This window comes from Dermacentor andersoni, chromosome 1 (genome assembly GCF_023375885.2).
Source record: "Dermacentor andersoni chromosome 1, qqDerAnde1_hic_scaffold, whole genome shotgun sequence".
NCBI classification, from domain to species: domain Eukaryota; kingdom Metazoa; phylum Arthropoda; class Arachnida; order Ixodida; family Ixodidae; genus Dermacentor; species Dermacentor andersoni.
This window is the reverse complement of record NC_092814.1, coordinates 362,683,657-362,698,971: the sequence shown is the minus strand read 5'-3', so window position 1 is coordinate 362,698,971 and position 15,315 is coordinate 362,683,657. Positions and strand designations below refer to the sequence as shown.

General features: G+C 49.1%; 1 protein-coding gene across 1 annotated transcript in view; it reads right to left on the bottom strand.

The window, feature by feature from the left end:
* The window catches only part of LOC126516495 (valine--tRNA ligase, mitochondrial-like), a 169,552-nt gene extending 154,509 nt beyond the window's left edge, over window positions 1-15,043 (bottom strand). Inside the window, exons 1-2 of the mRNA XM_050166625.3 lie at window positions 14,941-15,043; window positions 10,379-10,418 (exon numbers count right to left, since the gene is read on the bottom strand). Of these exons, the coding sequence (XP_050022582.2) occupies window positions 10,379-10,418; window positions 14,941-15,015 (115 nt within the window). The 5' untranslated portion in view covers window positions 15,016-15,043. The remainder of the gene's footprint in view (window positions 1-10,378; window positions 10,419-14,940) is intronic.
* Between the last annotated feature and the right edge of the window lie 272 nt (window positions 15,044-15,315).

Below are 15,315 nucleotides of genomic sequence, written 5' to 3'. Positions count from 1 at the left end.
TCACAAAGCAGCTTCTCAGGTTCAAGGGGTGAGGAAAACGGCTCAGACGACAAAGTAGTGCTTGCAAATACGCGCATGAGGCTATCTGTTCCGCTCACCGAACCAAGTCCAAACTAGTGCACCTTACAGCAGAGAACTTACATTGAGGTGAAAAGGTAAGAGAGACATAGCGTGAATGCTCTAAGAGTTTGAATTTGAGTATTTATACACAAAAATAACTGAAGCTCCACACACAAACTTGCCACAAGAGAACGGCAGAAACTGTTGTTCACAAAAGCAGATAATTGTTAGTTTGGCGTAAGCCATGCCGATCCTTCTGCATGGTTGTTCCGCTGCTTGCTCTGATTGGAGTGTTAGTGTTCCAAATGCAGATTCAGAGCAAGTGCTTTCCACCGAAAGAGAGAGAGAGAGAAACAACTTTTGTAGTGAGCCCTTAGTGACGGTTGGTGCGTGCTGGCACCAGATGGAGTGGAACCTTCTTCTTAGGTCCCATATGTGTCCAGCAGTTCCTGGCCCCTAGCCACCAGCGCGAGCTGGGTCGGTAGGTCGGGGCTGGACAACAAGGTCTCCCATCGCTCGGGAGGGTTGGGGCTGGGGAGGGTGGAGGGTAGGGATGGTGGGGGGTTCTTGAGCTTAGTGCACTCTGCAAGGATGTGTGCTAGAGTGCCTTTTGACCGTCTGCAAAAAGGGCATGAAGTGTCATGCTCTGTTGGAAACATCTTGTGCAAGAGCACGGGATGCGCTAGTGACCCCGCTTGCGTGCGTCGCAGGATTGTTTGCTGCATTCGGCTGAGTTGCGGATGCGGACGGGGAAGCCTACATCTGCTGCTTCTGTACATTTGCGTGATTTCTTTGTAGCTTGTCACGGGGTGCGGTAGCTCTGGCTCGTCCTCGACCCGGATTGACAGTTCTCGGGCACAGTGGTCAGCGAGTGCGTTGCCTTCCACTTGCGAGTGAGCCGGGACCCACACGAGCTCAACGGCCCGTCCCGGTGATTTGCATTTGGTGAGGATCGCTAGTGCCGCAGGAGAGATGTTCCCCTTGCGGTAGCTTGCGTAGGCGGTCTGGGAGTCTGTGACCACGGTCCTCACTCCCGGTTGTGCGAGTGCGAGGGCCACGGCCACTTCTTCTGCTTCGGCTGTATTCGTCGTCCGTATCGACGCGCCTGTGACCAGTTTATCGATGGTGGTGACGACCGCCGTTGCTCTGGTCCCGTGCTTGGAAAGCGAGGCGTCCGCGTAGAGGACCTCGGGCTCCTCTTCCAGCTGTCGAGCCAGTGCCTTGGCCCGCGCAGAGCGTCTCTCGTTGTTCCTCCCCGGCTGCATGTTCCGGGGGAGGGGCTTGGTCTTAATAATGGCTCTCCACGTTTAATTAATTATGGAGTTGTACGTGCCAAAACCACCTTCTGATTATGAGGCACGCCGTAGTGGAGGACTCCGCAAATTTCGACCACCTGGGGTTCTTTAACGTGCACCTAAATCTAAGTACACGGGTGTTTTCACATTTCGCCCCCATCGAAACGCGGCCGCCGTGGCCGGGATTCGATCCCGCGACCTCGTGCTCAGCAGCCCAACACCATAGCCACTGAGCAACCACGGCGGGTTGGCTCTCCACGTTGTGGGGAGCGGCTCCGTTGTCGGTTGCTGTTCAATTTGCCATCCTATCTTGCGTAGGACGGCCCGACCGTGCTCTGTCCGGCTCAGCCTTACTCTCTGGTGGGATAGGTGTGCTTCCACCAGCTCTTTCACCGTGTTGTGGGCACCCATTTCCAGCAGCTTCTGCGTTGACGAGTAGACTGGGATGCCCATGACTGCTTTTCTTATCGTCGTGTTCAGCGTCTCGTGGTTCACCTTCGCAAGCTGGAGGTACGGGGCGGAGAACGTTACGCGTGACACGACGAATGCCTGCACCAGACGCAGTGCGTCTTCTTCTTTGATTCCTCTGTTCCGGTTGGTGACTCTCCGGATCATGCTCTGATGTGGTCTTGATTTTGTTGACGGCTGCGTGCGCCTTGCCGTCGCTGCGCAACAGCAGGCCCAGTATCCGGATCTGCTGCGTTGGTTTGATCTCTGTGCCGTCGATGGTGATGATTATGTTCGGCGGCGGCTCTTTCTTTGGTCTTCCGGGCTGTACCATGAGCAGCTCCGATTTCTGTGGAGCGCAGCTCAGGCCGCAGGTCGTGGCATACTCGTGGACGGTCGTTGCCGCTCTCTGCAGGGCTTCCTCGGCCCAGGCATCGGACCCCGCGCGGTTCCTCCACACCGTTATGATCGTCGGCATAGAACGCGTGGTCCACGCCCTCGATCTGATTGAGTAGTTCGGGCAGAGGCAGGAGTGCTAGGTTGAAAAGCAGAGGCGACAAGACAGACCCCTGTGGGGTACCCCTGTCTCCGAGCTCCACAGGCTCTGACCGTTCATTTCCTATCTGGATAGTTGCTGTTCTATTAGTTAGGAAATCTTTAATATAGCCGTAGGTCTTGCGGCCACACCCCGTCTTGCGCAGGTTCTCGAGCACGCTGGCGTGGGACACGTTGTCGAAGGCCCCTTTGAGGTCCAAAGCCAGTATACCCCGGGGCGCGTGCCTCGTTGCTCTTTTAATCACTAGTTCGTGTAATTGGATCAGGACGTCTTGGGTGCTGGCAGAATCCATACATGGTCGCCGGCATCTGATTTGTCTCGTCCAGGTGTGCTTGAAGTCTTTTGAGAACCATGCGTTCCATGACCTTGCCCACACAGGACGTGAGCGAGATAGGGCGCATGTTATCGATCGTCAGAGGTTTGCCGGGTTTAGGTATGAACCGTACCTCGGCCTCTTTCCATTCTGCAGGCAACTTCGAGCTTTCCCAGGTTCTGTTGATGTGACCCAGGAGCCCGCGTGCCACCGCATCACTCATGTTATTGAGCGTCCGTTCCGGGTGCGCTCGTCTTATTACTCTCGTCTATGGCTGTTAATAACTCTGTGATGGTGAACGGTTCATCCAATGCCGGATTTTCCGGTCCCCCGTACTCCTCCGGTATCGGAAATCGCCCTCTCTCCGTCTTAAGGTAGATCGCCTTGAGGTCTTCAATGAGCCTTCGGCCGTTGCCATCGTAAGTGTTCAGAACTTTGGTGAGGTTGCAGTTGGTAGCGGTCTTGCTGCTCAACGGGTCGATCAGGTGTCTGAGTAGGCACCAGGTCTTGCGCGTCGACAGCTTTCCCTGCAGCCCGTCGCACGTACTCATCCAGTTCTCTCGGCACAGCTTGGTTGCGTATTCAGCGATCTGTTTGTTGAGGAGCGCGATGCGTTTGACGAGCTTCTTGTTTCGTCGTTGACGCTTCCATCTTCGCGTGAGCGAGTGCCGCGCCTCCCACATGTGTGCTAGTTTGGCGTCGACGAAGGGCGTCTGCATCGTTGTCACAACTTCTTGAGTAAATCTGTCGAGCGCGATCTTTTGTTCTCGCGCCCATTCTGCGTACTTTGATGTCTGCCCTCCTCCGCGTTTTCTCTGGAGGTCTCGTTTTCTTCGTCCGTGTGCTTGCGCATTCGGTCCCAGTCGGTGATCCGGGCTTTGCCGAGGGCTGCCCGGTACTTTGGACCCTTTATGGTTACACTTATGATGCTGTGGTCGGAGCCCAGGTCTACGTCTTCGTTTCGCCAGGCCACTTCTAGGGAGCCCGCGATCCACGACAGGTCTGGGGTGGTGTCCCTGTTGACACTGTTTCCCTTTCGGGTGACGACGCCCGGTGCATTAAGGAGCGCCATTTCTTGGTACTCCATTGCCTTTGCTAGAGCCTTGCCTCGTTTAGATTGGTATTTGTAACCCCATGTAGTGTGAGGGGCGTTGAAGTCGCCTAGGACCAGGAGCGGCCTGTTCCCCGCCAACCTCTTCGCCTGGCTCACTGTTGTTTCAAAGTCGTACTGCCTTTGTGACAGCCTGCAGTATGCGCTCATCACAAACAGGTTTCCGGCACTGCCAATAGTCCTTGTGTGAACCTCGACCAGCGTGTGTTCGCAGCCCTTTTGCGCCGTGAGGTGCTGGGTGGCTGCTATGTTGGTGCGCACCAGTAACGCCGTCCCGCCTTCCGTCGGATCCGTGTAGGTCACGTAAACCGGGAGTCTGGGTCTGCCGCGTGTCTCTTCTAACGCGATCATATCCGGTTTCTGGTCGAGCCCATCTATGTGAAGTTGTAACTCGGCTTCCTTGGTGCGGATGCCCCTGCAATTCCATTGGTAAATGATCGTTGTTTCCCCCCTCGGATTCGCTTTTTACTGTTCGGCGTCTGCGCCATCTTCCTTTGACGTTCTGATGCGACCGCGCCTGTACGCGATCGATTCCTTGACTTTATTGGCGCGTTCTTTCCTTAGCGCTGCGAACTTGTTCTTCACGGTTATCGTCGCTGTCTTCACCGCCAGTCGTTCGTGCTTGACTGACAGGATCTTTATTTGACCCTCAAAGACCTCTAACCTGGCATTCATATTGCCAAGATTCTCATTAATTTGATTGATGGCTGCGAGTATCGCTGCCAGTTTGCCCTCTTGCGGCGGTTGCTGTTGTTGATGTGACGTCTGCGGTGCCGCTGCTGCCGTCTTGAAGTCAGAGGTGGTTTCAGCGTCCATCGCTTCTTGAACATCCAATGCTTGTTGCATGGGCTGCGCCTCTCCTCTCCGCTCTTGGCAGGGCGAGAGGGGGTCCCTCCGCGGCACCTTGCGTTTCTCGTTGGCGTCCTCGGGCGCCGTGCTCGTTTTGGTTATTTTAGTCGCTGAGCTGCCGCTAGCTAGCGCATCTATTTTACTCATGAGTGCTCTGATCTGCACATTCTGTTCCTGAATCTGGGCGTTTTGCCTTTCGATTAGTCTTTTAAGTTCTGTACATTCGCCGCACTCTTGGCGTGTTGCGGCGTTTTGGTTAGAGGGGGGGAGGTGGGGTAGGGTTGAGGGGTGGGAACTCTCTGTCGTTCCCTAGAGCAACGGAAGACCTGTTGGTCCAGCCCACCTTTTTCTCGACGAGTATCCCTCGTTGATTGGACTCGACCCGGGTTCTTGATCTGGTCCGGGACCTCGAACGGGATCCCCGGCGTCTTGCGCTCGAGCTACGACTGCCTCCTTTCCCCATCGTCTCCCAGCGGCGGCCGTCCTTGGAGCCAGTTGATGGCGCCTGGTCGGCCCTGTTCAGGCCATCCCGGGAACGGGATCTCGATCGTTGACGGCTTTGGTGGCTGCCCTTGCGGGCCGGCGTTCTCGAACGGCTCCGCGAAGAGATGCTGCGTTGGGGTCGGCCTGCAGGACCTCTTTCTTCTTGGCTGCTGTCGTCGATGGCCCGGTGCCGCTCCCAGCGCCGGCGCCGCACCACGTACGGCGTCTTAAATTTTGCCTTACAGGCCCGGTCGGCGGTGAGATGTTTGCCGCCGCACAGGCCGCACTTGGGCACGCACGCATGCTCTTTGTCCGGGTTGGCGATGCCGCACCCCCGGCAGATGCGATTTTGGGGATTGGGGCACACGTCCATTCGGTGTCCAACACGGCCGCACTGGTAGCAGACGTCGATCTGCTTGCGGTGCAGTGAACATTCAACGAGCAGGTTCCCGTAACGCACGTAATTGGGAACCTTGGGTCCCTCGAAGGCGATCACCACAGACCTGGTCTTGCCAATCCGTTTCGCCTGCAACGCCGTCGGGCTGTGCTTGTGCACCACTAGGTCTTGAATTTCTTGGGCGGTGTCCTCTAGTGGGATGCCCCGTATCACTCCTTTAGCTGTTCCATGAGGCGCCGATTCGTAAGTGCTCACCTCGTGGGCCGTTCCTCGAATGTCGATGCGTTTCACCATGGCGTACTTGTCGGCGTGCTCCCTCTTCGAGGTACTCACAACGATTATGTTCTGTTGATGCTTTGGACAAATAATATCTTCTCTTGCTGCAATTGCATCGACTTGGGCCGCCCCAGTAATAGCTCGGCTGATTTCGACCCGGGCCACATCGCTCACTTGAAGCCCGCCGCGTGGCCACATTACAATCTTCACGTCTTCGAGCGGGAGGTCTGGCATTCTCGCGCCCTTGAGCAGCTTGCCCTTGTTTACTCGCTTCATCCTGTGACGAAGGCTCTTGTCGGTGGTGTCATAGATGTCATCGCCACGTCTGTTGCTGACGTCAACTGCGGCTTTGGCGCCATCTTGGCTTGCGTGGCTCCTTTGCTTCAACTTCTCGCCGGCGGTTTTCCACCCCTCGGCTCTCGTGAGCTGATCCGGCGAAATTTCTTCGCCATCGACCTCAATTCTCATAGCGGTCGACATATTGGGTCACTGTGCGTTTGCCAAATTAGCGATTGGTCGGTAATTGGCTGCGGCTCGATGCGGCCTGAGAGTAGGCCTACCGCTTCCCTCGGCTGAAGCCGAGGCCGGTGGGTGCTCTTCGTGGGTCACAAAATCGGCTCTAATTACCGAAGAAATGGACGCCTACCTCGGAATTGGGTATCCCGGTGGTCCACGTAGGTTCATACATCCAATCGATGCACTTTCATGAAGATCCGAGTTGAATAATCGGAGCAATTAGCGAAAATTCAGAGAGCTGACGTGGAACACGTTCATTCAGCAACGCAATGGCTCATACCCTCTTCCACCGAAAGATGCTGTTTTGTGGCAGAGCTAGTGGACCATACTGGATCTGCCACTAGAATTCAGCATAACTGTGGCTAAGTGCCCACTTTGCATCGTATGGCTCCAAAATAAGGGGTTGCATTTTTTTTCAAGCAAATATTGTATTTTAAAGGTGCCCTAAACCACTTTCACAACACACACATTCTTCGGTTAGAGCATGTAACTGTGAACACCTCAGCCAAATTTTGTATTTATACATGGCGCGCGACACTAACAAGCACAATGCCAATATAGCTCCCCGTATTTTCGAAGAGACAAATGTTCCCTGCGATTCTTGGAACTGCAAGCCAGCTAAAAGCAGACGTCGGGTCCCAGCTGCCCATAGATGCCACCAATTGGGTGATTGGCCACGAATTGGAATTTTCAGCAGCAATGCCAGCCACCCACCATGAAGTCCAACAAGAACACCACAGAAAGTGTAAAACAGGTCCTGCAAGCGCCAGCTGTATGTTACTGCTAGTTCACCCAAGGTTGGCTATTCATACAAGGTTAACTCTTGCCGCAAGAAAAATCAGAAGTAAAAGGAAGTGAGCAGAAGACAGGAAAAGGTGACTGCTGATTTCCTCCAGGTGGGTCAATCTGGAGGCACCGTCTGTATGAACCAGAAGCTAAAGAGGTGTGTTGCCTCTGCTGAGGGGCCTTGAAGGTCCGAACACCCAGCATGGGCTCAACCCCAAGGATCCTCCTCTTCCCAGACAAGGCTAAGCCACGCATGGCGCGGGAGGGTCCAACCCTGCTGTGTTCAAGTACATGGTGTCTCAACACACCAAACGCCTGCTCACGCAGACGTCTCTGGGGGGATGGGTTTTTACAGCAATACAACAATAAAACATCTTTTACTGGAGAAGAAACTATCACTGTGATACTGCCTTAAGGTGTTCACATCTTTGACAAGAATAATTACATGAAGTGTTGAGAAGATTCCTTTAATTCCTCAGGCTAAAGCTAACAAAATTTCCATTCTTTAATCTTATCGGTGATATAACTGAAAGGGAGAAGTTATCTGCAAGGTTCAGAGAAGAGATGGCCATTCAATAAGTTAAAGCAGGCAGCAACACAGATTTTATGCTGAATTTTCTTTAGCAGCACAAAGCACTAGCAGACTAACAACAATAAAAAGCAACAATCACCAGTGCATTATTGAGATTACAGGATAATTTCAAATAGCAAAAAATTGTGGCAGTTTCTCCTGAAGGCAAAGCATTGAAAGCAATAGCAAGGTTTACCAGTGCATTGAAGCTCTCAAGATGGTGTTCTAAGAATACGCGAGAGAGGTACATTGGCGCGACACAGCATGCAAGGCAACTTCTTCTGGGCAGCAGAAACAGCTCTCTGGCAGCCATCAAGCATCTCATAAAGCTGATATGACGAGCAGTGCCACTGCTGGCATTGCAAGTGTTGGACCTCAATGGCGTGAGAGACGAGAGAGAAGGAAAACCGCAAGCGTTGGCGTCTTGAAGTGTACTGTAAGTTCCACTGAGACCCCCGTATGCTCAACAGTGCTATTGTGCAGCTGTGTGTGCACACCGCTGCACCGCAGGAACACTAGTGCTTGTGCGAGAAATGCTCATGCGAGCAGCAGAGAACAGAACACTGCCCTGGCTCCACTACCAAAGCGATTGAGTGGAATGTAATGGTGCATCCGCTTGGCTTTGTTATTTTTGCAGGCAAACACAGTGCAGGTCTTGCATCTCTGGCGACCTTCTACCCTTCCATGTGCGAGCCGTGCATGCACTATTGATGCCTAGACAGCTCGGCGGCACTGACGATGCAAACGCGCCTCGAGTGTTCATAATTGCTATCACAATAAAACAATGTCAACCATGGATGACCAAGAAAGTATAAAGGCTTTATCTGGCATGTAATTTAGTGAAACAGCTTTAAATTATGGGGCTTAATGTCTTGAAACTGCACAGTGGGTTATGAAGACGCCGTAGTGGAGATAATTTTGAGGACATGGGATTCTGTAATGTGCACTCAAAGCACGGTACATAAGCACTTTTATATTTCACCTCCATTGGTATGCCACCGCTGGGCATTGAACAAGCAACCTGATGCTCAGCAACGCAGCATACTGAAACAGCTATCCCATTTTCAAAATGCCCGCACAAGCAGCGCCTGTCGTGGCATGTCGCAGGTGTCGCTCAATGCCACATTTTGCATGTCATGCCATGGTTCTCGCTGGCACTTTCACAATCTTTGAACGTGTTAAGCTTCCTGATCTGCCCTATCGTGGCAGCCTTCAGTGCCAGTTATCTACAAATATATATGACACATGGCCACAATTTTGTAGCAATCCCATTACCTAATGTAGCAATGCCTTTACCTAATGCCTTTCGGGTGCATAAGTGGTCAAGCGAGGCTCCTCCCCAGCCAGAGCGTCATACACGGCCACTCACAAATGCGAAAAGGAATCGGCATAGAAATAAGCATTGCTACAAAGTACCCACCCCGGGCTATTATATGTACTAACAGAGCCATTTGATAACAAATGTTCCCAGCATGGAAAAAAAAGAATTTCTTTTTATTTTCTATGCATAATAAAATGCATGTATAATTCAATCTATGAAGAAATGAAAAGGAAAGTAATACTAGAGAGTAGAGTAATAATAGAGAAGAACATAACGCTCACAATCTTGAAGTGTTCATGGCCAGATATATAAGAAATGCATGTGTGAAAAATGCCCTTCTTTAGCTACACAAAACTTGCTAGTGTGGATATGGAAGTGCAGTTCTGATGGTTCAATTTATTATTCTATTAAAAATAACACAAGGACAACAGACGAGCTGACAACATAAGAGGCTCACTAAACTAAGACTTTCACACTCCTACCTGCCACGGTAGCTTAGTGGCTATAGCATTGTGCTGCTGAGCTAGAGCGTTCAACCTCAGCAGCATTCCAATTGGGGCAGAATGCAAAAATGCTTGTGCACTTAGGTTTAGCATCACATTAAAGAACCCCAGCGGGTCAAAATTATTCCGGAGTCCCCCACTAAGGCATGCCTCATAATCAGATCGAGGTTTTGCTTTCGTAACTTTCAAAGTTCAGAAGAGTACCTGAACTTTTTTAGACAGAGGACGTGTTTCTTAGTATTGTGGCCTTGCCTAAATACACTGAATACACCGGCCACAGTAAAACTGGAAAGCACGTCAGTATACCTGCCAAGTTGTTATGGGGTAACATGCATTCTTTTAAAAGCTTTCCCTAAGTACATGCTTTGTCATGGATACATATGCATTTCATTAAAGATTATTTATCTGCAGATGCAGCACACAAGCAGCAACAAACATGGCACAGTAAATAGTAGTGACAAGCAACAAATCGCTTTTAGCGCATAGATACTTCTCCAGCAACGTTGGTGTTACTGATCTCGCTTGCTTCAGGCAATTGTCTGTATGAACTCGCACAAAAGCACACACCCTTCTTGCATCCTTTCACCATTAGAAGACTTTCAACGGAAGGTTTGAGGGCCAACAAGCGAAGTTTTTTAGCAAACAGAACTGTTTTGTAAAACTTGACTTAATGTTCATAAAATAGTGAAACCAGACAAAATTCGTAAACTTCAGGGTAGGTTCAGGAGAGTTAGCAGTTATGTATCAGAAAGAGGCACAGCAGAATGGAGCATAGGAAATAAGTAAAGGCAGCTATACAGATGTTCTGGAGGCTTAAACAAGTACAGTATGCCTTGTTTCTTCCAGCCAAGTGCTAAGTAAAATTGCCATGCGATGAACAATGACTTGAATTACCTTTAGGAAGTGGACTGCTAGAAACAGTTCCAGAGAGCCTCTGAAATATGAAAAACAACACAGGAGAGGTCAGACGAAAGGGGTGGTGAAATATGAACACAGGCCAAGCCCTGTCTTGAAAAACCTATGAAATTGTGCATTTATAACTATAGCCACCATGATAACCAAGTACTATCACACTCAGTATAAGTTACAATGTCCAACTGCTTTGCCATGCGCTTTCACACTGTAGCTCATACTAAGTGCGATAGTAAAGTCATGCCTCGTTAATATGGAGTTTAGTTGCAGACCAATATTGTCCATAAAGCGAGCCATCCACAATAACCAATCTTGATTAAAAAACAGATTATATAAAAAAAAAATGCTGTCAAGTTTGTTTTTGCACATTGCACTGTCACATGGAATTGAAATCTGAGAAAATCTGACTTAGGAAGTTACATCAATCTGGTCACCGCAAGAAAATCGCTTTATAGTTTGAAGCAATTTATATGCCACGAGGGCTGTGACAGTAAGAAACTTTCACTCAAGTAAAGTGAATCCGACAGGGGTTAGCAGTGCAGTATCGCACAGGTAGTAGTGCAGTATAGCTTGCTGATAAAGTTAGCACATAAAAAACAAAAAGCTCCTCTGTCTTCACGGACTTTTGTGTACAGAATACAAGTAGAACAACTGGAAAATGTAGAATGGAGTTTGACTTGGAAAGCATCTATGCTTCAGAGAACCCTTGAATACCGAAGCTGTCACATGACTGGTGCTGTGGAATAGACGCAGGCCAGTAAGGTTGTGCCTCCCAACAGCACAACCTGTGAGGCTTACAGATGCTGGCATATATTTACTGCGACTGTCTGTGGGCTTTTTGGCTCTCGAACTGGAGGAGGTCCTGTCCATTCATGCCAAAGCTGTCTATATTAGTGGGACAAAAATACATTGGCTTCTACGGACTTGTCCGTTTCCACCCTGTCCATTGTCCAGGCAGCAAGTTTCGCCATTATAAGGCGAAAATACACTGAAAAGGTCGCCCATAAGTGAAGCCGTCCCTATTAATGAGGGTCATAACAATGAAGCATGACTGAATTAAACTTGTGATCTGCACCACAGCATACCACCTCAGATGATTAGCCATCATGGCAATCATTTTCATTAACTCGTTTTATTCATTGCCATAAGTCAAAACACTGCCTCATCTCTTTCCCCTTTTTCTATTTCATCAAACTTTGTGCCAAGTCAACAATCATTGTAACAATGACCCCATTTACCTAGCAGCATAGGAAATTAAGCAGTTTCCACAAGCCCAATGCTCTCAAATCTGCACAGGGCCATAGCCATCACCGTGGCACAAATGAACCAGTGCAAAATAGAAAGCACCTCTAGCTTCCAAGATGCCTAGACTGAATGTCCATTTGCCATTCCTCGAGTACTTGCATAGTTATGCACAAATGACAGAATTATTGTACAAAGTGGCATGGGAAATTTATTGGGGGCAGTCGTCCCTCCAGCAAGAAAAAAATAAAAAGAAGAAATGGCACAGTTTCCAGACAAACCCATTCCACACTGCTTTAATAAAGTTGTTCGATGCTATCCTGAAGTCGAAGAAGACGAGTTAAGAATTCCATCAATATATCAACTTGCTGTTACAGCAAAATTTTTGCAATACCCTTCATAGGTACCCTACAAAGTATTTCCTGCATTTTATAAACACATTAGTGACATCACCCCTTGCTCAGCAGGCATGTTCACAAGCCGTTCACCTCAGGGCCACGACATTCCAGTAGGCCTACTTATCTGTGCTGATGGCATTCCTCTGTGGATAAATGATCCTACACACCTTGATGCAAGCCCGCAGAAAGCTCCGACTGTGATAGAGCTCTTAGGTGAAGTTGGTCTGCAGATGTCACCTGCTCAAACAAGTGTAGTTGCATATCATCCTAGCCAATGCGCTCATCAAACTATGAGCTGACTGTACCTCGATGAGACATCAGCACAGTGGGTGCAACAACACTGTTACTTAAGAATAACTATCCATGATCCCATCTCTTAGCAAGTCACCATTAAATCTTTTTAGTGAAAGTTGCAATCCTTGCCCATGGATGCGGCTGCCTTGACTGCTAGGAGTGCCAGCTGCTGGCAAACGACAGCGTTGAAGATGTATCAATCATCTGTACACTCTCGTGAGATACATGCAATGCCAGTCCTGAATGTTCCAGTTGGTGTGATGGCCCAATGGGAATGAGGCCTTCACGATGCCCCCCGGTTCATGCATGGATCACCTCATGAGCCACAACCTAAGCCGCTGCGTAGTGAAGTGCCTATTGTTGCCCTCTGAGGCTGCAAGTGGACCAGAGAGCTCTAAATAGTATTGAGAGGTTGCACCACACATCAGATTACCAAACGTCCCTTAATTTGTTGTCTCACTGGCCTTTCTCTGGCAATGAAGTAAAAGGCAATATTTTTTATAACCGCTGTCAGCAGTTCTGAAGGTGCTACTCTTGTTATGTCTCCAAAAGAGCCTAGCAAGTGTATTCCCCATTTGGCTCTCAATACCTGAAATACACGAAAATTTTGAAACTTCCTGCTTAAGCACTGTACTAATTGCTCCAGGCACACATTTTCAAAAAAAAGATATTTGTGATTACCCTCAGGTGTTCACAGACACATCAATACACAGTGACGGCAAAGCTGCCTCTGTGACTTTCTTCTGCCCTTCACCAAATTGATATGGAACGAGTGTTTCACATACCATGTGCAGCCTTACCAACTGTGGGGTTGGCAATGATACATACATACAAGAGGAGCTTACCACATCTTGAGATTGCCATCTTTACTGACTTTTGTGCTGCCCTCAGTAGACAGCACAAAAGTGGCACTAATAATAATAACAATATAAAGAAAGGTATTGCTCAGTGACGAGATGGGAACATAGTGGGTGCATAAACAATGCCCACAAGTTACACTGCTTAGTGACTGAAATGCAATATTAGGACCTCATAGCAGCCAGCACTTTTTGCATTACCGGTGAGCGCTGGGCAATCACTGAGGAGCCGAATGCATGTCACAATGCATCACAAAGACTCTTGCTTTCATGTGATACAAAAATGCATCAGCTCAGCATCCGCAGCGCTCATCGGTGGAGCACAAAGTGCCAGGCAGCCCAGCACTTCGAGTACCGAAATTCAATCACTGAGCACTATACAAGTGACCACATCAGTGCCTAGAGGAGAGCTGTTTGATGAATGTGTGACCAACAACATGCAAAAATAAAGTGCACCTCTGATGAAAGCTTCCTAAATTTAACACACCCATGCACCTTGAGCAATGAAAAACATCTTCACACTTGACAAACAACAGCAGAACATCTGGACTTCAGTCCGCTGGCACAACCCACAAAGAGATGACAGGGTGTGAGCTTTGTTTCTTGTTGCACCGTGGTTGCATCGTTGAGTTAAGCTCATAACAGGAGAGTCCAAAAAAGTATAACGCACTGAATTTCTACACGATTGAGTTTTCCTGTTGGTGCCGCGTCTTCGCTTTTGCAATTTTTCCCGCCGTATTTGCACTATTACGTATATAAAGCAATAATAACTAGCTCGTCAGACTGCTTTTCTGGAGTGCTCCTTGTCTACCCTTAAAAAATGTGAGTAGAGAATACTGCGCACTTTCGTCTTTGACGCACCGGCAAAGGTAGTTTGGCGTTAAGTACGCAGCCCTGTGTTGAATAACCTCACCCAAGCAGTTCACATGCAATGAATGCAGTGCACTGAAACTGCAGGCGATCTAGGTTGATCCGTCGCTTTGACAGGCCTATGACTATCGTTACATATGCTAATCAGCATTTCATAGCGATAATGTTCTGCTGCCTGCTGAGCTAACTTCTACGTCAGACTCCGCAGTAACAGTCGCTACCACTTGCTAGCCACAAAGAAAGTGAATAATGCAATCGGAATCAATGAAATTCAATAATCTGAAGTGGCAACTCGAGGTTCATTGCGTGCTGCAAGTTCGAAACTTTTCGCTCATGGATGGTTACACGTTCATCCCCTGTCGATGCGCGTGCTATTGGCATGATACTGATCATTTCTCGGAGCGCGTACGCTTCACCCCAGCGCCGCATGCACCGTAGGCCGCGCGCTCGCTTTATCGCGTTTCATTCGTACGTGAGTAGACAGACAAGAAGGGAAGTTGCGAGCAAGCTGCAACGGGCGCCAAAGTGAGTTAAACTGAACGTTAGAAGATTAGAAGTTTATTCTTTTAACGTTAAGTTCAAATAAACAACTTGAAGTTATGCCAAGGCCGCACATATTGGTGCAAACGTAAGTGACTGATACATGCTATTTTGGGAGCGCTAAATTAAGAGACAAAGTCACCAAAAAGCTACTAATATGAGCCCTAATTAGTGTTTGTTACATACCCCAGCGCAGCAACCACAAATGCAGTGGCTAAAACACGTGTTTCCCCTAGCGATCACAACGCATACAAACGATAAAACACAGCTGATCTGACAACGACAAATGAAAAGTACGAAATTCTTAGAGCTCCGGTGAAAGAACAAGCGTTTGAAACATTACCTGAACAAGTTTCACGGGGAACCGCTTCTGGGAAGCACAGAGAACACAGAAAGCTACTCGGGGATGACTCCACATGGTTATAACATGGTCGGCATGGTCGGCAGCAAAAACTGTTTACAAAATTTAAGGATTGGATTGGACTGGATTGAATGCAATTGCGCGTTCGCTTTCAGTTTCGCTTTTGGCATAAGTTGTGTCTAAAGTGCACTGAGTGGTTTCCACACGTAATGCATACTCCCGGCAAGTGGGATGAAAACGAAAGAACACAAATATAGCAGTTGCTATGGGCTACGGCTTCGCGTCCTCCTCGTTGTGGGGCACGTCAAGAAGCGATCTATGGGTCTGGGACCTTTCAGTTTCGCTTGGGGCACACAC